The sequence below is a fragment of the Parasteatoda tepidariorum genome, chromosome 4 (assembly GCF_982258835.1).
Source record: "Parasteatoda tepidariorum strain Cologne lab strain chromosome 4, Ptep-v5.0, whole genome shotgun sequence".
Classification (NCBI taxonomy): domain Eukaryota; kingdom Metazoa; phylum Arthropoda; class Arachnida; order Araneae; family Theridiidae; genus Parasteatoda; species Parasteatoda tepidariorum.
In genome coordinates this window covers 35,193,962-35,221,864 of record NC_141758.1, presented here as the reverse complement: position 1 = coordinate 35,221,864, position 27,903 = coordinate 35,193,962, and the positions used below count along the sequence as shown (strand labels likewise).

Genomic DNA, 27,903 nt, shown 5'->3' with positions numbered 1-27,903 from the left:
TCGATTTGATATATCTAGAAACATGAGATAAATAAATGTGAATTAAATTTGAAAGATAAGTACAGAAACTTTATTCCACGATTAATTTCAAAAATTAAAATTCTATCATTTTAATATATTTTAACAGTAAAAAAAAACAATATCATTCGGAAGATTTAATCATACTTACGTTTTACAAAATTGTAACTTAATACCGAAATTTGATATTTAAATTCTTTAAAGTAAGTCAACACGAAATATTCGCTTTTACTCAGATAGTTTTTATACTTCGAAAAAGATACATTTATCAATGAAATATAATTCTTTTGAAGAGAAATGATTTTTCAAAAAGGTTAACATACGTTATTTAATATAAAGCATATCCGGTATCAATTTAAATTTGAGATGCCAAGAAATAGTAATTGATAGCATAGATATCGTATTACACAATTACTTTTTCCATTCAGATATGCTATATATCATTACATGCTGAGAATGTGAATTTTATTTCAAAATTTATTACTTTTCCATAAAGGGGTTTTTCTTTCTGTTGAACAAATAGAATTCTTGATTATTTTCTATTCTAAAAGCAATAGTTTTGAAGGTAATATTTCCGAATTTTTAAAGCAATACTTAAAGTGTTTAACGCATACCAATAGGTCAATCGTTTTATTTCAAACTTAGGTAATGTCTTAGACAACTTTAGTTCTATTTAACTTTAACTAACTTTTTCTTTAAGAACAATGCCCCTAAAAATTTATATATTTTTTTGGTATACATTTTTTTTACATAATTTTATAAGATAAACACTTTTAGAGGTTGTGGCAGGTTTTACATGGCAATGTCATGCCAGCTGCTTGTCCTGTCCTTGCTACTTCATCTTTACCCAGTGGTTGACGATAAATCTCGTTCTAGTCAAATTTTCCATTTTATAATGGAATCTATGGTAATTCCAAGTACGAACTAAAAGGTGAGTGTATGAACTGACGGTTTAAAGGGTAGTAAAGTAATGCATTGTTTCAACAACGTGGTGATAGTAAAGTATTGTTGCCCTCGCCCTTGCGTAACATTCCGTTTTTTGGTTCTCTATAGTCCGCCTGAATTCAGGAATGTAAGTAATTCAGGAATTTATTTTATAACCGTCATTGAACAGCTGACCCAATTTTGAGTTAATGTCTGTTCAATCCCGCCCTCTTCAACTCCGTACCCTGGTAATTTTGAGTCCAACCCAGAAGACAAGGCAACTCCTGGATCAAGCATTGGGAGCAATTTGCTTTCGTGGAGGACTTTTTAATGGAACTAAACCACAGCAGAGGGAGAGGAAAACTTCCCACAGTTAACCTGACGACCTTTGACCTTTACGTCAGTTGTGTTGTCGGTGAAAGCCGGATGTGAAACTCGTATCGACCAGCCATAGCTGAGATTCGAACCCGGTTCATCTCATTAGAAGGCGAACAGTCTATCTCCTGAGCAAGAGCCTTCACATTTTATTTTATTTTATAACCGTTGTTGAACAGTCGACCCAATTTTTTGGGTTTACGACTGCTAATGTTCAACTCCGTAGCCTTGTAATTTTGGACCCAATCCAGAAGACAAGGGAACTTCTGGATCAAGTATTTAGAGAAATTTGCCTTCGTGGAGGACTTTTTTAAGGAACTAACCAGCATTAACGTTATATGGAAAGGAAAACTACGGAAACATTTCATGGTTAGCCTGACTGCAAAGGGACTCAAACCCATGATCGGTCAACCACTGAAGATATTTTACATCAGTACTGTGGTCGGTGCAAGCCGATTGCGTAATGCGTATCAACCAACCATCTCTGGGATTTGAACCCAAGACTCATAGCACTCTTTCCCTATAGCCACCACAGCCACAGTTAATAGTTATTGTGATTTCAGCCTGTATAAAGTCGATCTGCTCTTAAGCGAGCCAACACAAACCACGAGTGTAGCAACCACATCGCCAAGCAACCACAGCGCCATCTGAACAGGCAGTAGATGCTCTGACTTTAGACAGAACGGACTTTCCTTTTCCTCCGTCTCGTAATTATTCAAATTTATGTTTGTCCGTGTGCTATTTGTTATTAATAGAAATGTTTGGCACTAAGCTTTTCTTTATTTTAACCCCAGAGATCTAGACAAGGCCACACGAGTAAAATTATAAAAATTTACTCTTCCTCAAGGACATGTTGGAAAGCAGTTATGACATGAATAAACCAAAACTTCCATACAAAATACACCGTCCGAAAAAGAGTTAAAAGTTCTTCCTTTAAAAAAATTTATTTAAATATTTATAAAAAAATAACTTAATCTTTTTAAATAAATAGAAGACATTGCCTTAAAAATTAACTTCATGTTATAACGTTTGTGATAGCTAAAATAAACTGAATCTTAAGTTTTTAAAAAAAAAGGTTTAAAGCATTTTTTTTTTTGAGGAAACAATTTTGAAAATTTATTTAAACTAAAGTTATTTCTAGAGATTGATCATGTGAAAGAAAACTATTTTATCTTATTTCCAATACTGGAGTTGTTGATACTAATAGATGGAGGAACACATCCGCATGCTCTTTGCAAAGATATAGAATCTGCACGTTTTTTAATCATTTTCATTTTTTAGACATCATGTGTTTTTTCTTAAAAAAATGAGAGAAAAATTTAAGTAAAACAGTTTGAAGTTAGGGAAAGCTCTTTATTTATATAAAATCTTGAGTGTTTTCTACATGGCTATAGTACAATATATTTCTAATAAGTATTTATTTTAATTGATGTACAGATTCATTAATGTTATTTTTACCAAAATGCTTTTATAAATATTAATATCAACGTGATAATAGTACTCCCATTACAGTGAGCAAAAAAAAATACACTTTTTTAAAAATTTTATAAAAACTAAAAAAATTTTTCCGATTACACATCAATATTATTTTTAAAAAAATAAAAAATTTAAATTTCTGATGTTTTTTTTTCGCCTGGAAGGTTTTTAAACTTTTGCACTTAGGCCATTTTGTATCACAAAAATAATACAAAATAGCATAAAATACAAAAAACATTATTAAATCGAAAAAAAGAATTTAAAAAATATAAACTATCCAGTGTACTTAGGTACACTTGTCAATTTTAATTTTGTGAATGAAAAATAGGATGAAAAATGAAATTTTAATTTGAATCTTGGACTACTTAATATTAAAAATATTTATGTGTAACACATAGGTTGTTTTGATGCATAAGGTCCTTAATAAGACAACTTGATTTCGAATTTGCATTAGGGACGCTATTCCCTCTTGTCTTCTGAGTTGGGTTCAAAATTACAAAGCCCAACAAATGATGATAAAACACCTCGCATTCGTTTTAAGAATCGGAATCTCTATGTGGAAAAACTCATTGAGATTGAAAATTTTAAATTGGAGTGTTTATAAACATTATTATAGTACTGACTAAGTTATAATAATTATTAGTTTTTTTTCTGATACTTTAACTTTATTAGGCAAAAACAAGAATGAAATATTTATTAAACATGTTTTGTTATGTGATAATTTTTGAATTTGATAACCCCCTTCTGTTGCCTGCATTAAGAATTTGATTCTACATCGCATTAATTTAATATAATTTTAATATATGAAATCCTTATTTTATTTTCACAGAAAATTTTGTACAAGGGGAAATTTTTTTTATCATAACTTGCTTTAGTTTTATTTAACTGAATTATGCGCAGAAGTTTTACTTATTAAATTACCGACGCAAATTAATATTTTACATAAATACTACATTGTATGTAAACATTATTTAAAAATTCTGGTGCAAACATTCTGACTTTGTAATAAATTAATAACAAATAAGAGTTTTATCTAGATTTTGGAAACTTTTTTTTCACTTTAAAAAGGGTTGACTGTTTCACAATTGTATGTCTTACACACAAAATGCAGTCATTTTTTCAGAGACGCAATATTAAATAATCAGCTTTGATAAAATGAATTTAAAGAAAATATATATATGAATATAAAGAAAATATAAAGTTTTTTTATCATTTCAAAGGTTTATTTTAAAACATCAATTTTGAAAAATTATATCTTGAATTTTAACAATTTTTTATCAATTACCCACAAAATACCGTAAAATTTTTAGAGACACAACATTAAATAATTAGTTTCGGACAAGTAATAAAATTAGCTTTTAAAAATTATATCTTCCTTCTGGACAGTTTTTTCATCATTTAAATAAAAATTGACTATTTCATAATCATATGCTTTATGTATATATGCTGCCAAACTTTCACTGATGCAACATTTCAAGTTTAATCAAATAGTTGATGGAAATTGTAGTTAATATTTTGTCCGATTAGACTAAATTAAATCTAAGCTTATAATGCTAAGCTTTTGTTAAGTTTATATATTATTAAGTTAAACTTTCTTTGATAATAAGAAATGAAGATTATTTTTCTCCTTGTCTGTATGTTTTCTAACAGCGATATCTATAACTCCCTTATACTCATAGCGTTTTCATTTTTGGCATTTTAATTGACTGCCTAAAGACAGGTTTACCAAGATTACTCATTGGCTGATAGTCTCCCAATAAGATTGGACCCTTTCTCCTCTCTGAAAGCGCTAAAATTTAGTTATTTAGCACCTTCTCACGCTCTAATAGCACAGCCAGTACCTTTATTCCGTGAGATCGCTTAGTTTAATTACTAGACAAAATAAATCAATGTTATTTAGTTAAAGAAAACAAAAACAAGATCTTTCCACCTAGAAATATAGTCACTTAGTGCCTTTATCCACTAAGATTACTAAGTTTAATAACCCGACAAAATAAATTAATGTTATTTCGTTAAAGAAAATTAAAACAAGATCTTTCCCCATAGAAATATAGTGACTTAATGCCTTCATCCACTAAGATCACTAAGTTTAATAACTCGACAAAATAAATTATTGCTATTTAGTTCAAGAAAACTAAAACAAGATCTTTCCCCATAGAAATATAGTCACTTAATGCCTTCATCGACTAAGATCACTAAGAATAATAACTCGACAAAATAAATTAATGTCATTTAGTTAAATAAGATTGAAACTAAAGCTAAAAACCTTTTTTCAAATCCACTTTAAACCTTTTTTTCAAATCCACTTTAAATCTTTCATGAATGCCTTCATCCACTAAGATCACTAAGTTTAATAACTCGACAAAATAAATTAATGTTATTTAGTTAAAGAAAACTAAAACAAGATCTTTCTCCATAGAAATATAGTCACTTAATGCCTTCATCCACTAAGATTACTAAGTTTAATAACTCCACAAAATAAATTAATGCTATTTAGTGCAAGAAAACTAAAACAAGATCTTTCCCCATAGAAATATAGTCACTTAATGCCTTCATCGACTAAGATCACTAAGAATAATAACTCGACAAAATAAATTAATGTTATTTAGTTAAATAAGATTGAAACTAAAGCTAAAAACATTTTTTCAAATCCACTTTAAACCTTTTCCTCTCAGCTTTCTAATTATTACAAGAGTAAAGTAGTTTTGATAATATTCAAATAAAATCTAACTGGAAATAGGTAGAAAAAAAAAAATTCCGCAAAAATTGGAAACTTTCTGACAAATTTTTATGTTTTATTTTTAGAGCTTTCTTTATTTTTTCACCTAAGAAAGCATGTCCGAAATATTTAGAGAGGAAAACAAATTTAGGAAGAAGGCGGTACTTCTTTCCGTTGTAGAAATGATTTATTCTAAGAAAATCTTACATTTCAATCTTTTATGAAGTACAAGAAAACAATTTTTAACGCGTTTTAATGACAATATAATTATTTTTTAAATTGAGTTTTTTAATGTAATGAAAATTATTATTTTGCTTAATACAAAGTGTCTTTTAGCTTTAATTTCTTTCAATTATAACAAAATTTAAAACAAAACCATAATATATTTTTTTCCGGATCTATTAAAGTGGTTATACTTTGACAACCTCTTGCATAATAAAAGTAGGCAATGCAATGAAATCAAACAATGTTATAAACAAAATCAGACGAAAAAAAAAAAAAAGAAGATGAAAATCAAATTAAAAAGAAATAAAACTTAAATTTCTACGTTTCGTAAGAAGGGGTAAGCATATACAGGTGAGGAGGGGAAATTATAGAAATCATTTACAATGGTATAACAAAACTTCCTGTAAAAAAAATATACAAATTGAAATAAAAATTTAATTTTACTGAACTCGCAGTAATTTTTCATTTACTTTGAATAGAATAATATCCACATTTTAATGTAGCTTTAGAGTTATTTGTTATTAGATTTTTTTTGAAAAAAAAAATTTATATTCCAAATTTAAAACTATGTATTTTTTAACAAAAAAAATGTGCATTTAAATCTAAAAATATGTTATAATTTTTCTGAAAATAAATTAAAGTATAATATTTAAGATATGTACAGAACGCAAAATGAAATAGGGAGCGCCATAATAACTTTTTATCTAATTATCGAACTGTTACTTACTAAAGAGACAAACTTAAGAGTTAGAGGGTTGTACTTAATTAGTCTAATTACAATTAATTAACCTAGTAATTAAGTTAATTAATTACTGTTATTTAGTGATACGAATAAAATTTCTAAAGATTGATTAAATTGCCAAATAAGGCATGTAAGAATGTGAAGTGCAGACAGTTCAAAAAGGTATCACCCTGAATAACTTTTGATCTAACGATTGGAGTTTTAGCAAACTAAGTGCTGATCATAATATTTCAAAGAAGTGACTTATAAGTGTAAAATATGCTAATTAATTAATGGTAACTTTTGTTTAAATTACAAAATCAGACATAAGATTATACTTTTGCTGAATAAATATAACCTTTTTTCAATGGTTATAAGAAATATGAAAGCCGCAATCTGGAAAATAATGTCCCGATAGTTTGTCAGGAGAGCAGTCAGAAGTTTGGTTTCCTAATGTGCATTTTATTTTCAACTTATTTCACATATCTCGGGAACTACATCAGCGAATCGAAAAGTTTTAACCGTATTTATTTTCGTTGGAAACTGAAAAAATGTCAATAATTAATATAATCGGCTTAACTTTTAGGGGAAATTAATAATAAGTAATAACTGATGTAAGTGAGCTCAGTCTTATGGGAAACTGAAAAAGTGTCAATTATTAATATAATCGGCTTAACTTTTAGGGGAAAGTAATAATAAGTAATAACTGATGTAAGTGAGCTCAGTCTTATGGGAAACTGAAAAAGTGTCAATAATTAATATAATCGGCTTAACTTTTAGGGGAAAGTAATAATAAGTAATAACTGATGTAAGTGAGCTCAGTTTTATGGGAAACTGAAAAAATGCTAATAATTAATATAATCGGATTAACTTTTAGGGGAAAGTAATAATAAAGTAATAAATGATGTAAGTGAGCTCAGTTTTATAGGAAACTGAGAAAATTTTAATAATTAATATAATCGGATTAACTTTTAGGGGAAAGTAATAATAAGTAATAACTGATGTGAGCTCAGTTTTATGGGAAACTGAAAAAATGTTAATAATTAATATAATCGGATTAGCTTTGAGGAGAAAGTAATAATAAGTAATAACTGATGTAAGTGAGCTCAGTTTTATGGGAAACTGAAAAAATGTTAATAATTAATATAATCGGATTAACTTTTAGGGGAAAGTAATAATAAGTAATAACTGATGTAAGTGAGCTCAGTTTTATGGGAAACTGAAAAAATGTCAATAATTGATATAATCGGCTTAACTTTTAGGGGAAAGTAATAATAAGTAATAACTGATGTAAGTGAGCTCAGTTTTATGGGAAACTGAAAAAATGTCAATAATTAATATAATCGGATTAACTTTTAGGGGAAAGTAATAAGTAATAACTGATGTAAGTGAGCTCAGTTTTATGGGAAACTGAAAAAATGTCAATAATTAATATAATCGGCTTACTTTTAGGGGGAAGTAATAATAAGTAATAACTGATGTAAGTGAGCTCAGCTTTATGGGAAACTGAAAAAATGGCAAAAACTCATATTATCAAAAGCTATTTACGCATAATTTCAATTTCTAAAATTTCTAAAATGTAAAAATATCATACAACAAATGTATTAGCATTAGAGAAAAAATGCTTCTATTTTTTAGTATCAGATTTATAATACTAATGAATATTTTATTGTTTAATAATAGATAGGAGAGCACCTTTCGAAAAACATTTTTCCAACTTTTATTTCATGCTCTACAGCTTAAAAAAAATTTTAAAAAACATTATGAAATCTTTTAATGCTTATGCATGTGACAATTAATATAAAATATATTAATTTCCTAGACCAATTAAAATAGCGATTGAAATTTCAAAAACGATCAGTAAACAAATTATGACTAGAATTTGATACTAAATAAAAATGATATTTGCACAAAGGGGCCGTTCAAAAAGTACGTACATCCCGAAGGGGGGGGGGATTTGCTATTTTGTACGGTTTTGTACGTTGGGGAGGGGGGGGAGGTATTACGCAAAGTAAGTACATTATAAGCATACACCAAATTTAAATTTGACTTATAAAAAAGGGGGTAGACTAATAAAATGTACGTACTCTAAGGGGAAGGGAGTAAGACCTTATGTACGGTAATGTACGAAGGGGGGAAGGGGTTAAAATTTCTCCTTTTTGTGTACGTACTTTTTGAACGGCCCCAAATGAGAATTTAGTTACACGGAAATAAAGAATTTTATTTTTTATCTTTTAAAATCCTTTTTAATGAAGTTTCAAATTTCTCGCATTGTTTATCTCGATCCGAAAATGAAAGAATTAAAACGAAATTTATAAAATTCATTACCACTTTTTAAATATAAAAATTAAATATGTGAATTAAATTAAATAAGGCTATAGTATAAAAGATAAAATTAGTTCTATTATTTAATATAAGACTTACATAATTACTAGATAAGAGAACATTTTTTTAAAAAAAAAATTTTTTTTCACTTTTATTTCCAGTTTTATCAATACAGAATAAATTTAAGAAAAAACATTAAGAAATATTTTAATACTTATAGATGTGATGATTATTAAAAAGATTAATTTCTCAGACCAATTAAAATAGCAATTAATATTAGAAACATTCAGTAAACGAAGTATGCTGAGAATTCGATACTAAATTCAATTAATGATTTCACTAATGAGAATTTAGTTAGTTGGAAATAAATGACTTTATTTTTTATCTTACAAAATCATTTTTGATAAAGTTTTAAATTTCTTGCATTGCTCATCTCGATCTAAAATTGTAAGAAATTTGAAACTCTATAGCTTTTTAATTGCGAAAACACCGTTCTTACTCATTAGAAAATACTTTCAAAAAGATTAATAATATTTATTATTGTAAGATAAGGAGTTTTCCGGACATTTTAAGGCTTTTTTTACTCCTCATTTAAATGATTTGGCTATTTTATAAGAATAAAATGTGAAATAAAAGTTTTGCATATACTGGAGTTTTAATCATTTTTATGTAAAAATAGAACAACAAGAATATCTTGAATAAACAGGTGGTTGGCATGGAAAAATACAAAATTTGTGCAAAATCGGCCGAACAGTTCCTGAGAAATTGAATTTCAAAAAGATATCAGATACTTAAAGTTAGATTTCTCAGGAACTATTCGGCCGATTTTGTTCAAATTTCGTATTTTGTCATGTAGAATTACATTCCTTCTTTAAAATGATGTCAGACATTGTAGACCTTACAATTCAAACTTTTTTCGAGTATTATTAAATAAAATAAAATGAAAAAATATATACTAAAAGTTTTATTTTGCATAGAATTACTTTTGGATAAACGAATTTTGTATCTGTATGCCAAAAATTTTGCTACTCATTAACATATCTTATTTTAATAAAGCTTCAAAATATTTATGATTTCAAAATAATGAATTTTCTGGCCTTTTTTAAGTTTTTCTCCCCTCACATTTACATGATTTGGATATCTTATAAGAATAAAATGCGAAATGAAAGTCTTGCATGCAATGGTGTTATAAGCATTTTTATGTTAGAATAGAAAAACAATTCATCGTTTAAAGTTCATTTTTTTTTTAAATTCATCATCTTAATTAATTTAAAACTGTAAAAGCTAACTACGTTAATTAAATACAAACTGTTTTTTTAATCAAATACATTGAAAATTAGAAAAAATGAACAATTAAGAATTAGAAAGTTTATAGTGACTGCGAAACACACATTCTTAGAACAATGTTTAGACATACGCATTGTTCAATGAAAATATACAGTCAAAAGTTCTCGAATGATATTAATTTTTGGTTATAATTTATGGTTATCAAAGGTTATATTCGTTTAATAATATATGGTTATCAAAAGTTATATGGTTATATTCGCTTAATAATACATGGTTATCGTAGGTTATATGGTTATATTCGTTTAATAATTTATGGTTATCAAAGGTTATATGGTAATATTCGTTTAATAATTTATGGTTATCAAAGGTTTTATGGTTATATTCCTTTAATAATTTATGGTTATCAAAAGTTATATGGTTAAATTCGTTTAATAATTTATGGTTATCAAAGGTTATATGGTTATATTCGTTTATTAATTTATGGTAATCGGAGGTTATATGGTTATATTCGTTGAAAAATTTATGGTTATCAAAGGTTATATGGTTATATTCGCTTAATAATTTATGGTTATCAAAGGTTATATGATTATATTCGTTTGGTAATTTATGGTTATCAAAGACAGCATGAAAAAAATGTGTCTTTTCCTGCTTTAAAAATAAATTCATTCAAACAATAATTTTTCAAATCTGCAGTTATTTAGATGTATAAGAAACAGTTATTCATCATTGAAATTTCTTTAATTTTAAAATCAATTACTGATAAAGTTTTAAACATGAATGAATAAAAAATTTTTGTGAATTTTATATTTTAATACTAATATAATTCCGATAATTAACAATATTTTGAGTAACTATTAGGCTGAGCAGAAAAACAATAACTCATAGCCTTTCTTCTTTTATAGTACCGTACTATTTTTTTTCGTTGTTTTATTAATTAATATAATACCTATTTAAAACCTAATTTTTTACCTATCAGTTCTAATCTATGTAATTTAAAACTAAAAAAACTCTTTTCGAAGTAATTTTTTTAAATACATTTAGCAGTTTTTATATTTTTTTCGAAGATCACTAACTATTTAACATATTTTTAAAATTTTTGTTCATCTTCCTTTTCTTGAGATTTAATCGATTTAATTAACAAAAGCAAAAAAATTCCATTGCTTATATAAAAGCCTATTAAATGTATATAATTTCATAATTTATTTACTTTTGAGTTTTCCTGTTAGTAGCAGTACTATTCTACTTAATTAACGTCGCACTAGAGCTGCGCTATGGACTCTTTTTGAAAGCCTGGTAAACATCCCTGAGGATCCATCACAATTTGGATCCTTTTCAGAGGGGATGCACACCTCGGCTTATGGTAGAGTAATCAAAGTAGTCACCCACCCGCTCATTGACCTCAGCCAGATTTGCTTGAGTTCGGTGGTCTACTGAGAACCGTATCCTTACAATCAGTCCATTTCGGTATAGACCGTTTTCAGATTGCTCGGTATTACTTATAGCTGAAAATTTAAATTTTCAGTTGGCTGCCAGCGGCCAGTGGATTCTAATAACTTAGTGGCTACTTTTCCTCTGATTTAATGAGTCGATCTCCGATATCTATTGGTCCTTTTCATTAAATATCTACTCTTTGTAAACCTTTTTTTTGTTTGGATTAAAGTATATATATTTCAAAAAAATCATATTAGAAATAATCTACGGCTATAAAAAGTTAACTCAATTATTAAAATATTATAAATGTGTGACAGAATTTTGTAGAAGTTCTTTAATTCCAGTATTTTTATTTAAAAGTATTCTGGAAGGCAAAATACATTTGATATATAACAGTGGCAACTTTTGAAATATGTGAATTGTTAAAGAACTCTAATTTCGCATGAATCTTTCATCACAAACTGATGGAAACTGAGGGATCGAAATTTTGAATATGAATTTGAATATGAACTTCGAAATATGTGAATTGTTAAAAAACTCTCCTTTCACATGAATCTTTCATCACAAACTGATGGAAACTGAGGGATCGAAATTTTGAATATGAATTTGAATATGAACTTTGAAATATGTGAATTGTTAAAAAAAAGCTCTCCTTTCACATGAATCTTTCCTTCATAAACTGATGGAAACTGAGGGACCGAAATTTTGAATATGAATTTGAATATGAACTTAGAAATATGTGAATTATTAAGGAGCTCCCTTTTCACAAGAATCTTTCCATCACAAACTGGTGGAAACTGAAGGATCGAAATTTTGAATATGAATTTGAATATGAACTTTGAAATATGTGAATTGTTAAAAAAACTCTCCTTTCACATGAATCTTTCATCACAAACTGATGGAAACAGAAGGATCAAAATTTTGAATATGAATTTGAATATGAACTTTGAAATATGTGAATTGTTTAAAAAAAAAACTTTCCTTTCACATGAATCTTTCCATCCCAAACTGATGGAAACTGAAGGATCGAAATTTTTAATGGAGGCATTGCATATTTTATTGAAAATTCTGCTTCCCAGAATCTTCCTGCCTTGATAAATGTTTCGCTTTAAACGATTTTCGAAAAAAATATTAAAAGAAAAAAAACATGGGAAAAAGTTTAATTTAAGTCACCACCTTTTTTCTTTTTCTTTGGCTTGCCACATGAGGAGTGGTTATTTTCAGATCTAGTATTACTTATGATTAAGATGGCACTTTAAAACAATTTTAACTCGATTACAATTTTACGAACGGGGAACACTTGGAAAAGAGAACAATAATGTTGAAGTTCATACACACCACTGTGCAATTCATGTATAAAAAATCGTTTTTAAAGTACAAATTTATTTTTAAATATTTTGAAAATAAAAAATAAAAATCGTTTAACGGAAACAATATTATTAACACAAGCTGTTAAACTTTTATTCAAAACTGTTGAAAACTAGTGCAATTATAGTGGTCACGAATGTCATAAACACTGCTTTGTGATTAAAGGCCATCTGGTGCAAAAAATACCAACTAAATTTTGAAAATAAGAGTAATATCTTTTAATTCGATATTAATTCGATTAGAAAGCAACTTTATGAATCGATTGAATTAAAATAATTTGGAGTTTTGAATAGAAAATTAGAATTGTGGAAGTTTGAAATTTGCTTCTAAATCTAATAGTCTTTTCTGAATCTAATAATCTTTTCGAATTCTTCCAATGATAAAAAAATTTCGCGTTCAACGAAAACTATATTGGTAATATAATTGCTGCTAAATTTTCATTGAAATTTGTTAAAAATTAGAGACGTTATAGTGGTTATGAGTGTGACAAACACCTGGCATTATTTAAAAACTAAAAATTCAAAAAAAAAAAAAACATTATAATTTACTAGAAAACAATTTTCTGTTTCACTTGATATATAATAAGTTGAGGTTTTGAATTGAATTGATGCATATAATAAAACGCTAGAAGTTTCAATGCGAATAATTTTGTGTTATTTTTCCTTAAAAATAATAATTTAATAAGATAATTTAATGATTTGTTTAGATTCCAGTTTTTGATAAATATCAAAATTGATGTTTATTTCAAGCTATATTTCTATTAAAAAATATTTCAAAATAACATTAATACTGCTTTGATTTATAATATTGAAAACATGTATTTGATCTTCGTTTTTTAGTTCAATGTGAAATGAATTTTCAGATTTTATTTGATAGGACTTCAAGCTTTCTTATTGTTTTTCCAGGAAAGGAGTTTTCTTTTAATAATGAAAAATGAACTGAAAGATCCGATTGTTGATAAAGTATCATTGGTTACTTATAGTGTTGCTAAGCTGATTTATTTTTCAAGGTTAAGTAGATGGTCGTTATTTATCATTTATGATTATTAAGCTTATTATTGATAATGGCAGATATGTATACTTATCATTTAAAAAAAGTTAATACAATTTTTTTTTTTTGCTCAAAAGGTTTTTTTTTGCTTTTAAAAAAAAAAAAAAAAGTCCACTAACTGAGAGAATCTGTTATTTCAAACGACAAAGCAGGTTATAAAAAACTATCGAAATTCACACGAAAAAGAAAAGAAAATTTCAATAATTTTTTTTTTATTTTCTCAAGATTTTGTTTGAATTTCTTGTCTGATTTGGGTTTTTTGTATTTCTTGTATTTTTTCCTGGACTTCTACAAGACCTTCGGGGTACTGTGAGAGCTAATTTTGGCATTTGTCCTCTATCTCAATAGAAAAGAGTTTATTTTATGGCTTCCAAGGCCGGTACCCCCTGAAGAGGACGGCTTCGGTGGTCATATTTTTATTTTTATTTCCTTCGTTTTCTTTATTGCTTCATTGCCATATATCTTGTCGTATTATTTACAAGTAACCGCTAAATGTAGAAATTAGTTATTCTTCAGAATATCTAGTTAATCTGCAGATTCAATGGAGTGACAAAAAAAGGCAAAAAATAGTTTCCTTTCTCTAATTTTCTAGTTAGTCCGCAAATTATCTAATAAAAAAATTAAACAACCATAACTCTGAAATTAAAAGCCAAAATTTGTGGTACTTAAACCGTTCATTTGGTAACTTTTTTGCTCAAGTGGTAATAGTTTACCGAAACTTTTTGGTTTTCAAAATTATAGTCTTATTAACAATCATTTGGCAAAAATACAAAACTGAAAAGCAAATTTAACCAATTAAATGATTTTTATACTATACTCAAATGTACAAATTTTTACATATTTTATCCCATATAATCTATATTTTGTATTAAATGTGGTATAACTTATTTACTTCTTAATAATTTTGAGTAAATAGGCTATATACCTCTGAAATATGTTTATCACAAAATCGAAGAAAGAAAGAATTTTTTTTGAAAAAAAATTCTTCTAATAATAACGTATTGAAAAAATAATGAAAAGAACATGTCTTTGTAAAACAAATTGCAATAGTATTTACTATAGAGCTTTTTTCACATTAAAATAACTAGATTCATTTATGAAACTGCATGTTTCCCAAATAATCATTTTCAGCATTTAAAACAATTTTTGGATAGTTTTCAAATGAATGAAAATCATAATTCAACTTATTTTATTAATTTTCAGCTTATGTAAATACGCTAAAAATAAATTACTAGACTAGATTCGGTTCCTGGATTAAGAAATCAACAGTCGGACATGAAACCTAATTTAATGATAAAAAAAAATTATTTCCTCTTATATTTTACAACCGGTGTTGAGCAGCTGACCCAGTTCTGAGTTAACGACTATCAATGCTAAACTGCATAGTCGTGCACTTTTGAACCTAACACAGAAGACAAGGTAAATCCTTCATTAGGATAAGGAGATAAAAATAAAAAAGGACTCTTTAATGGAACTAATCCGCATTTGCGTTACATGGAGGGAAAAACTACGAAAATCTCCTACGGTTAATTCAACAACCAATGATCCGTATATCACTGATAGTATATTTTACTCCAGGTGGTTGGGTGGCGCAGTTGGTTTGTCGTCGGCCTTCTGAGCCCAAGTCTGCGGGTTCGATCCCCGGCTCAGACACCGGATTTTCGGGATGCAGAAAATCCTCAGCTGCCATGTCGTATGAGCGGCATGTTACAGATCCCTGCAATGCCTTATTGGCTCTTGGCATTTCCGGCAAAATTAAATTCCTAGTGCACTTTAGCATCCAAATAGAGTCTCGGTGCTGCTGCCATCTAGTGTGGCAGAAACTAGACGTCCAAATTAACATGGCCAACGGTATCTCACCCATTGTGGTGGTCCTGAAAGAGTAGATACCACTTCTGGAGAACGCACTAGGTCTGCCTATCGGGAAGACTGATTGTGCCGCTCATTGGAAATAAAAAAAATATTTTACTCCAGCAATACGGTCAGTGCAAACCGAGAGCAGAATTCGTATCAACCAGCCAACACTGGGATTCACACCTAGGTTACTTCATTGAATGGCGAACTCTCTATTTCTCTGAACTACCACAGTTGCCTCTTATTATTAAAATAATAAAGTAGTAAATAATATTCATAATAAAGTATAGTCGTATATTGGCTAATGCGTTCACAATTAACCAATTATCTATAAAATTAAATAATCTATAAAATTTAAAAATTAATCCGCAAATTTTCGTACTTAGTATAAAAAATAGGGGTTCCGCTGAAAAAAGGTTAATTATTTAGGGTTGCATAGCCGAAAAATTGGGAACCGCTGCTCTAGGGTTCCCAATTGGGACAGAAAAAATTGGGAACCGAGAATGCCACAATAGAAAGTGAAATCCAATCTCTGTGACGTATACAGTCATTAATACCGAAAGGGTTAAGAAACCATACCATGTGATTTTCATAACAAATAAAACTGCGACGGCAACAATGAGAAATGGTTTTAGACTATTGTCTTTTTTATGTTTGATAGAAATATAAAAAAAAAAATGATATTTCAAAAATTCCATAATGCTGATCGTCCTTAGTCGTTAAAAAGAAATCATTCAACGAACATAAACTAGAATTTTAAATTTAGCAAACACGATTTCTTAAATTCATTTTAAAGAGCAGTTTGGTGTAGTTTTTTTTATAGCTTGGATAACACGTGCGTAGTTTTTTATAGCAAACGTTCGTATTGTCCGCATTATTTTATGCATCATTCGATTGTTTTGACTACGACTCAGTTGAGCTCGTGTCCTAGAAACTGAATAAGATAAACAACAATGAAATAAAACTGCATATACCCCACAACAATAACAAGCTTTTATTTATTTTTATTCTAAACTTTTAATTTTAGTGAAAAGAAGAACTGGAGAATTTAACACTTTACTAAAAATGTTTTGCACTCCTCACTATTTCTTTCTGGAAAAATTTATTTTTTCCTGTACTCGGGAAGAAACAAGAAATTATTCATACATATGTTTAGCTGTAGGTACTATAAGTATAGTTAAAACGAATGAAACTTAATTATAGTATAAGAAAGTTAAAAGTTTTTTTCACTTTTTTTTTTTTTTTTTTTTTTTTTTTTTTTTGAAAATCCATTTTTATGTACCTTATTTTTTATTTTACACAGAACTTTTAAAACCTAATTCTAATTATTCATTCTTGAATGATATTTGTGTTATCCCTATTTTCCTAAACATATTAGAGTGCCTAAAAATTTTTTTAGCTATTCTGCATCAAAAAAATTGCATGGTTAAAAATTACATACACATAGGATAAATTGTTCTTGTAGGTTAAATTATGCTTACTGTAACAAATACTTGTTTTTAAAAAAATATTACTTTGATTCTTTTTAATAGATTAAATTTGAATTATAATTTGTCACTGAATTTGAATTACAATTTGTTCTTCTTTATTTGATTGTTTAATATTATTTTTAATAAATAATATAGTTTTTTACAATCTACATTACTTAACAATAAAATAACAATTTATTTTACACCCTAAAGTTATGAGTATTTCAAAAGAAATTTATTTTTTATTAAATTGTCTCTTCTTGGTTTTTACAAATTTAAAAATGATCTCTTTTTAAAAAGTTAAAAAATTTTTAAAAAAAATTCAATTAAAATTGAAGTTTAAGCTATTTATCAAAATTAAAATTTTTAATTGTTAAAATTGTTCATTGTTAAAATTGTTAATCATTAAAATTGTTAATTCTTAAAATTGTTAATTGTTAAAATTGTTAATTCTTAAAATTGTTAATTGTTAAAATTGTTAATTGTTAAAATTGTTAATTGTTAAAATTATTAATTGTTAAAATTGTTAATTGTTAAAATTGTTAATTGTTAAAAAAATCTTCCATTTGAGTTAGTAGACACCTCTCCTTAATCTGGCCCTGTTTGAATGTAGCCCTTTATTTTCATGATATACAAGATTAACTGTATATACAAGATGTTTCAGCTAAATGTTTCAGAATTTCTAAGAGAGGTAAGGTGTATGCTAAAGACTCGAAATCAGGCAGCAATGCAGGGTCGGTAATGCTTTCTTTAAACGGTGATGTTTGCAGAAGTATCATAAAGGAAAAGACAGTAAGTGAACATTTGTTTCATTAATGAATGTGCAAAAACTAAAGGAACATAGATAAAAGAAAAAGTTCGAATCTTTTTTTTATTGACTGTAATACAGACCTGTCATCAGTGCCAGATTAAGGGTACACGGGGCCCTAGGCCATTCAAATTTTTGGGGCCCTTAGATTAAATTTTTTTCCTCGTATATTTTTTTATTTATTCAAATATAAAAGTATTTATATATATTTCATTTAAGAAAGCATATTTAAAATTAAAATAAATAATAATAAATTGAATTTTACTTTCTTTTGTTAAATTAGAACTAAAAAATAATCGTAACATTTTGAAAAAAAATTGAAATTTATTAAAACTTTACAAAATCAACGCTACTATATCATTGCTTTTTCTTAATTTTTTGAAAATCATTTTCAAAAAATTCACTTTAAAGGGGCCCTTAATCATTGGGGGTCTCAGGCCATGGCCTAGTCTGACCCGATGGGTAATCCAGCACTGCCTGTCATTTACGACTCACGGAAATTCGAATATTTTGGAGTAATCTAGGCTCATATCAAATTCCTCGAATTCCCGCGCAATCTTCATCTACCCCTTTAGGCAAGCATCTCCGACTCTGCATTGCTACGTGATTTCGAGACGTCCAGATGCACCCTACCCTTCTCAGAAGTTCTAGAACTTTAAACCGAAACATAATGCGTAATAACGCTTGCATACAGATACAAAATAACTGCTATTGAAAATGATAGCCATTTCTGTAATGTAAAAAGAAAAGAGATTGGTGCTGACCTGAGGACTTGGGCGTACTTGTAGAAGAGCAGTAACCATCGTCGATGCAGTTCTTCAAGTGATTCTTGATAGAGGGGCTCTTCTGGGACGTGGAGGTGGGTAACAGAGCTTTCTGCATTCCTCTACTGGCGCCCTTGTCTTGCATCCACGCAAGACGGGTCCATTGGTTGCCTTACTGAAAGAAAAAAGATAGAAATACATACATAAGGAAGAAATTCATCTCCACTAATTTTGTACACGAGTTTCGCCACTGCGATATCTGTGCGAAACATTTTGCTTGTAAGAATTTGTTCCTTAACCTTTAGAGTCTTATAAAATAATATTCAGTCACTTTGTTTTATTGCACTTTCTGGAAGACAAAAGAAGTTCATGTGGAGTGCATTACATAACCAAGATAATTGAAAAACTAAAGCCAGACAATAATAATAATAGTTAGAATAGTCTTTTAACAAAATACTATCAATTATTGAACCACACTTGCCTATGGCGAAGTAGAAATATAAATATACGTTTTATAACGAAGCTTATTACATTGAAAAATAATGATGTAACAGTAATCCCTCATTATATCATACTTAATAGAAGCAACAAAAAAAATAAAAACGAAACAGATCCGAATACGTCACGTGTGACGTAGATTACTATAAAATTGGAAGAAACAAAAGTTAACAAATAAATATCTTAACTCTTTTTTAAAAATTGCAATGAATGTGCTACATTTTTTACTTGTAAATGAGTTCATATGCAATCTTGAGAAAAACAACAAAAACTATTATGCTTGAAGTGGACTGTGTTATCATAGATTACAATTCAATGCTCTACTGAGATGTCAATGATTCAATTTCGTAAAAAAAAAAAAAAAGATGAATCATCGACGTCTTCAAAAAAAAAAAATCGCATTTTATTCAGATGATTTCGTATAAAGAGATTTCGTTTCTTATTAAATTATACTTTATATCCGTATACGCAATGCTAATCCCAATTCTTTCCCTTTAGAGAAAAATTTCCGATTTTTTGCTTCTGATTTTTTTTTTTTTCGTTTTTGGGAAAATAAGCGTTTTGACGAAGAGCTGCTTTAATAATGAATAAAATATCAAAATCAATTCAAATTAGTAAAATCAATAAATAAATAAGATTTCTACATACTATCTTAATGCATTTATATATTTCATTACAATTTGTTTTTCAAATTCACGAAAGTAACTTAATATGCTTTACAAAGTCAACTTTCAAGAACAGGGCTGCCGAATACCAACACTTTTTTGTAAAATTTATTTCAGTCTTAGAAAAGTTTATGTTTTAATGTATTATTTTCTTTTTTTTAATGCAAATTTGATTTAAAGTCATTTTCCATACCACTACAAAGTAGAAATGATTCTAAAGGTTAAATGAAATCTACTTTGTTCCAAGTATTTCATAGGGCGGCTTTTAAAATGTCGGCAAAATTATTCTGAATGCTTTATATTTTAATTGAACACCACAATATAAAATATCTTTTGAAAAGTGTAGCAGTTATCAGCTTTGCATATACATAACTTGTCAGTTCCAGGCTGGTAATTAAAAGTGTGCATTTTTTTTCTAAGCACAGATACATACGATATATTTGCCAATGTGCTAGATGTATTTAAAAAGATCAGGGAAATATAGTAATTAAAAATACGGGGGAAAATTTGTATTTAAAAAGATCAGGGAAAGAAGTTGCAGAAATAAATTAGTAAACGTTATCATAAGGGTGACAAAAGTTAACAAGCGAGGGGAAGATTTTTCCTTCAAGTTTACTGAAAAGTTACTTAACACGTTCTACTAAGTTACCTATTAGCCGGCTACTATCAAGTACATAACTTGACAGTTACCGTTAAGAAGTTAAGAAAATGCGTCACAAAAATTAATGAGAGGCAACAAGATCGGAGAATATAATAGAAAAGTCATCGAAACCAAGATCGGAGAATATTATAAAAAAGTCCCCGAAACCAAGATCGGAGAATATTATAGAAAAGTCATCGAAACCAAAATCGGAGAAAATTATAGAAAAGTCGTCGAAACCAAGATTGGAGAATATTATAGAAAAGTCATCGAAACCAAGATTGGAGAATATTATAGAAAAGTCACCGAAACCAAGATCGGAGAATAATATTGAAAAGTCATCGAAACAATGTCCCTTTGCACGTTCTATAGAAGGTGATAATCAACTAACGTGCTAATGCTAAATCAATTATCAGATACAATAATGATATTTGAAAATTTGTTAGATTAAAAAAAATCCAAGAACATGAGCTACAAAAAAGAATAAATAAATTTTAGCACAGTGACAGGAAGATTATCTTGATGATTTTTCTTTCATATTTAACGATAAGTCACTTAGCACGTTCTACTTAATCAACTATCAGCTGCGATAATATGCATTTGAGAACGTGCTATATTAAAAATGATCTAAGGTAATGCGTCACAAAAAAGAATAAATAAATGTTAGCACAGTGACAGGAAGATTGTCACGAAGATTCTGTTTCTTCAAATTCACTTAAAAGTTCCTTAATTTCTTTTACAAACTATCAGCAGGCAACTATCAATCATAAATTAACTGCCGATTGAATAGCGAAGAGTTGGCACTTCTTTTCTAAACCCAGACACCAACGCTATATTTGCCACAGTGCTATATTTAAAAAGATCAAAGAAATGCGTTACAGAAATAAATGAATGTTAGCACAGTGACATGTATAAGAAGAATTGTCAAGCACACTGCGGATTCAAAGGATGCGCTTAATCAAAATTTCAACGGGGCATCATAAAATGGAACTAAATCAGTGTCACCTGGTGAGAAGATGAAAAGCTTCGCATTTCTGGAATGCTTTTAACTGAACACAGTGTTTCCTCTACGCATGACGTATATGATCTATTGTTGCTGCTTTGGAGAGTATTTATAGGTAGTAGCTTTTGATCCAAATCCAATGAACTTCTTTTAGTTTTTGTGATATCATTTATGTCTTAGAGACGAGAGAAAAATTCTTGCTTTGAGTATGCATATGAATGATCAGTTTAAGGTTTGGAGATTATTATAGATTAATTAACCAGAATTTTTAACATCGGTACTAATACCGCGCTTAAAATTCTTATTCGTAGAAACTCGGGACTCAATGTTAAATGTCACAAAACTTCCAACGTCTAAAAATGTGAGCAAACAAGAAAAAATATTTTTACAATCGTACTAAATTACAAGACCGATTATTTAATAATTAAATTAACGTATTACTTTATTTCTGGACCCCATGAAACACTACTATAATTGCTTTAAATTGTTTTTCTTAGGAAAAAAATCTACAAATTTCGCATTTTCAAATGTATTACAATACTTTTTAATTGAGGCACAACACAAAATAACGCAACAAAGCTCGCATCATTGCATAGGAACAACTTTCTAAGGAGGGTAAGTTCCCTGACAAACGGAAAGTTCCATTTCATTAATCGTGGAACTTCCTCTCCAGAGAACGTTGTTCCTTCATGTGATGTTTGTTGCTTTATTTTGTGTGCGTTATATTAAATTTTGTATCGTGTATCTATAATAATATATTTAGATGCAATATTTGCATATTCTTTACATAAAAACAGCTTGAAGTTATTACACTTTTTTTTAAATCGAAGACTACATTTTCGTTTGATTTAGATTTGGTAAAAAATCGTTTGCTGGGTAATAACTCGTTGATGGAATTTGGCTAAGTATCCAGTAAAAAAATGTTTTTAAAATATAAATTATTTTTTCTATGATAAATTTGAATATTTTAATAACATTAAATAAATATTTCACTCACCAAATAAAAATGTAATCCTTTATATTCAAAATGCACGTCAAAACGTTTATAAGAGTTTAATAAAATCCGTGTTTAAAAGCTAATCTTTAGTTACTCAATGAATTCACGAATACTGCAATCCTTATTCAATGTTATTTAACACACTGACTCAATTTAGAAGTAAACAATCGTTTTACCTTTTTCCATAAATTGACTGATAACATGAAGATATGATTCAAGATATAATAATAATCATACACACCTTTATTCAAGATTGATATGGTAAATGCAGGAAACATGTTTTAGCTATGTTTTCTTTACACCAGTATTTTATTTCTTATTCTTGAAGTCTTATCTTTAAACCAAACAACAGTTATCAGTATTAACTAGTTCATTGGAAGAGTGAATTTACATTGAGACTTTTCGATGAAAATAGAATCTAAGATATGGGAATTTTTAAATTTAGCAAGGAAAAAGTATCAAGTTTGGCTTAAAATTTTAACATCAAACTTTTTTATGCAGATTTATTAAGATCTAAGTTCAAATTCGTTAATTTTTAGTTATGTTACAACGACGGCAAAACATCACAACACTTATAGTTGTACTATGCTTGATAAAATTTGTTGTTTTCTTTCCTTTTATTCCTAAGAATCCTTTCAAGTAACATTTTTTTAATTGTATCTGTGACTAAATGTTTTTTTAATAAATTATTTTCAAACAATTGTAATATATCTGTAATTTTAATTTATATATGCGTAATAAAAATATTACAATTCATATATCAGCAATATTTCTATATTTTACCTTGAAACTTATACATAAAGTGTTTTGTCTTTGAATACATAAAAAACTAGGGTTTTAATTTATGTTATACTTATGTTTATTTATTATAATTATGTTCTTAATTTATGTGATAAAAAATTCCAGCTGCAGTCTTGGAAAAAAAATCTTTACTTATGTAATTTTATTGATCTGTTATTTTTTTATTTTATTTTATTTTGTCACCAGCGTTGAGCAGTCAATTTATATCGTTACTAGGATAATCTTTAACATTCTAGTGACATAATTTTGCACTTAACTCAGAAAACACGAAACTCCCCTTTTTTATTGATTTTTCTAAATACATCAGTCATTTTAGGGATATCCCATAAGATATATATAAACTCGAAATTGCAATAATGAGTAGAAAATGTACAATGTTTACGAATAATATTTTTCAAACTAATTATCGAATGTTAACTCTTAAATTTGCAAAAAAATTAAAATGTGGGTTCTGCTCACTAAAATACAATGATAGAGTTGAACTTTTACTTACTGAATGAGTCGTTTTCATTTATGAATTTAAAATGAATTTCTTTCGAAATTAATATTTATTCGAAAGAGCAATTTTAAGTTAATTTTATTAATTAATTCAACTAGGTAATTTTTTGTATGTGTTGTTGTTTCTAATATCACTTGTCAATCCAGTAAGTCTGCTTTGTGAAACAAAGCTTGTTTAAGGCAGAGGGTGCGTTTCCTGTTTTTCTGTGTCGCCATATACGGCCGGTTGTTGTTGTTGTTAATTTACGTCGCACTAGAGCTGCACAATGGGCTATTGGCGACGGTCTGGGAAACATCCCGGAGGATGATCCGAAGACATGCCATCACAATTTTGATCCTTTGCGGAGGGGATGGCACCCCCGTTTCGGTAGCCCGACGACCTGCGCGCGAAGTCGAGCACTTTACGGTAGCACAGTTTAACGAGGACCAATACCGCACACCCTCGGTCCCTACGCAGACTGATCCAAGTGGTCACCCACCCGCACACTGACCGTAGCCAGTGATGCTTGACTTCGGTGATCTGCTGGGAACCGTGTCTTAACGATCAGTCCACTGCGGGACGCCATATACGGCCAAGAATATGACATCAGCCACACACACGTCACAGCCCGTTTATAAGGTGGGCCCATTCATACATCCATTTCATGCCTTACCGGAATTTCCTTTTTAGTCCTTTGGACTTAACTAAGCAAATGTGCTAATTTTTTTCCAATTTCACTTCTTTTATTTCACCTCAAGGATTTGCCTCATGTCTCGGATTTCATGATGAATGAATAAAGGGCCCCTTCGGTCTCAGACACCCAGGCCAAACCTTTATGACTGACTGATATCCATTCATTCATCCACAGATCGTAATTTTGATCTGAACCAGAAACTGATCAATCTCCAATTCAGTACCCCCAGAGGTATGATTTGTTATGGGACCTGGATGAATTTGCGACCCAACAAATTTAGCGTTCACCAGTCACCATTTACAACAGGGCGAGTCTTCGGCTGACGGGGATCGAACTCACCACTTCTAGAACGTGGGCCTAACTCCCTACCAACCAGGCTATCCCGGCCTCTTTTTGTATGTACTCGCAGCTATCACAGCAAAGTATTAAACTGAAAAAAGAACAATCATGTTCATTTAAGTAGATGGGATTTGAAAATATTGAAAAAATCAAAGAAATATTTTACGTATTGTGCTCACGTGTTGTAGCGTTTTTCCTTATTAAAAAAATTATTTTTATTCATTATACTGTATTTTATGTTCGTTCAAAAGAAAACTGATTTCGGCTGGTTTGACAAATGTGAGGAAACTTAACAGGATTGTAAAAAGTTTAAAAAAATTATGGCGAAATTTGTTAGAGATAACTCCTAAAATTTGAAAAATATCAGTAATTATTTTGTCTTCACGAAATTTTTAAAAACAAATTTAGATTTAATGCTGTAAATGCTTTTTGAAAAAACAAAAATGAATAATAAATAAAACAAATTTTTAAAAAAAGTTTAAAAATTGATATTTTTACTCAAAATGAACTGAAAAATTTCAGTACTCAAGTATATTTTCATTTAGATCGAAAATTCGGAACGTTATTATGTATATATTAAAAATGAAATAACGAAAAATGTTTTAATAAAGTTTTTTGTGTTTTTTGTTTTTTGCATTTTTTGTTTTTTTGTATTTTTTTACGAATATAAGTTTTTGTATACTTTTTTAAAATAAAACAATATTTTTTTAAAGAGTTTCAAAATGTGCAATGAATTTCTCTAAATGAAAATATAATTCTAAATAATCACCTGCGGCAATTTCTCCCTTTTCTTAAATAGTGTTTAAAAAAAATTGTTTTTTAGAAACAATCAATCTTTAGTGCAATTCAATCTTTTGATTAGCTTTTACTAATACAAGCTATGATTTAACCATTATACATTTGAGATAACTTAAATAACTTTGAGAAAAATTAAAGTAATCGTTCATTTTGTTATGGTTTAATATATTCAAAAAAGTGTTTTTTAGAGGAATCAAAAACTAAGATGAATAAAAGGCAACTACAAGGGTTGGGGAACGGAGCGATCAGGGCTGAGCCTTCTATAGTATTAATAAAAATCTAAATATTTTTTATTGGCATTTTTTAAAAAACTATTCATGGTAAAAATTAGTCTTAATCTTCCTTTTCCGTCTTTTAAAACTTCAGTATCAAAATTGATTTAAAATCACATTTTGCTCATCAAAAATTACTTTTTTGGACCAAAGAAGACTTACCTTCTATTAAGTTCAGTTTACAAGGGAAAATATGAATAGATTTAAATTTTTTTTTTGAATAAATTACAGTTGTAGAGTTGCAAACATCCTGCTTACTATATACCTAAATCAATTTTTTGTTCTAAACTTTTTCTTTCTTGTACATGCCTTCTCTTTGTAGTTAATGGAAAAGGAAAGAAAAAATCTAAAAAATGGACGACTTTATTTAATGCTTTTTGTATTTTTATGACACATTAAAGGAAATGAGCATTATGATTTTTTATCCAATGATAATACAGCCATATAAAAAAAAATTTCTCGTTACCATAACTAAAAACACATTACATAATAATTCGAGTATCTAATTTAGATTATGAGGTTCACTTTGTTATTATTCCGAATATATTTAAGTGTAGTTGTAAATAAAACGTGCCTTGTTTCTATAAAAAAAAATTGCCACGAAATGGATATCACCTGTTTGGTATTGAAAACAAAGACTCTTACGGAATAAATGCACCATGAACTTGGAACGTTTGTATTTATATGAATATCATTACCATCTGATTATTGTATGAATTTCATCCTGCCCTTGTTTAGATGAGTGTGGTTAAGGGTCATGACCGTTTTATGACTTCCCTTTTTCGTCTCTTTGCCTTATTTTGTTTTTACCGTTTCTGATAAAGTTGAGGTTTTGTCATTATGAAATATTCGAAGAAAAAGTTTTATGAGTTCTAAAAATATTTGCACAAACAAAGCGCTTAAAATATTTATACTGCAGGAAGTTGCAAAAGAAATTTAAACGTGTAATCAACTTACTACTGTCGGATGCAGATATTATGTCGGAGAAGGCAAATGTGTCACTAGGCAGCACGTGACCGGTAATTCCAGTGACAATTAATTCCTGTGACACGTGAGAAGTACAAATTTAATTAAATAAATAATCCTAAAAGACTGAATCGGTAAAATAATACTTGATTATAAAACCTAATTCCTTTCAAAAACACAGAGATTGGAAATAAAAGTGGACATGTTTCAAGCGCTCGAAAATAGGCGCCCTTTTTCATGACTTGCCAGACATGAATGAGCAGAAGTAAAAGTGATTTGAAAGATGAAACTGAAAATTGCCAATAAAAAAATGGAAAATGAAGGTGAGAAACTAAACTAGAAAAACCTCAGTATCCGAGAGAGAGAGAAAATAAACATGAAAAACAGAAGAAGAAAAACCATTGAGAAACAAAATTAGAATACAACTCAGTAGCTGAGCGAGAGAGGGAGATAGTGAGAGTAAAACTCATCTAGCTGCCCTGGAATCTTACTTTATACTACGTTTCCATAACGCGTGGAAATGCATTTTGCCCTGATTTGCCTCTCTCCTCCACAGTGGTTTTTCTTGTTCTGTTTTTCGTGTTTATTTTTATTTTCTCCCTTATTTTTATTTTTCCTTTATTTTTTACTGAGAGTTTTTCAGTTTTATTTCAACGTTTGCAACTTTACGTTTTATTTTTCAAATAATTTTTGTCTCTTTGCTATCACGTCTGGCAAGTCTTGAAAATGGGCACCGATTTTTGAACACTTTAAACATGTCAACTGTTATTTCCAATCTGTGTATTTTTGAGGAGAATGAAGTCTTTTTTAATCAAATAATACAAGTTTAATTATTTTAATTAGTGGAAAAAAATTTAAAAATTAATTAATTAAATTTTAAAATTAATTTTTCACCTTGCGACTATCATAAGGATATTCAGAAACAAATATGACTTTGG

At 28.7% G+C, this 27,903-nt stretch overlaps 1 protein-coding gene across 4 annotated transcripts in view; it reads right to left on the bottom strand.

Annotated features, from left to right (window-relative positions):
* Positions 1-27,903, bottom strand: part of LOC107445150 (sodium-dependent dopamine transporter) — a 171,032-nt gene that overhangs the window by 59,682 nt on the left and 83,447 nt on the right. For 2 of the 4 annotated variants that reach the window (XM_043053562.3, XM_043053561.3), the window contains exon 2: positions 18,815-18,989. In XM_043053562.3, coding sequence (XP_042909496.1) covers positions 18,815-18,959 — 145 coding nt within the window. In that variant the 5' untranslated portion in view covers positions 18,960-18,989. Of the gene's footprint in view, positions 1-18,814; positions 18,990-22,617; positions 22,768-22,858; positions 22,883-27,903 lie in introns of those variants that run through there. The other 2 variants (XM_087160910.1, XM_043053563.3) reach the window with 2 other exon arrangements.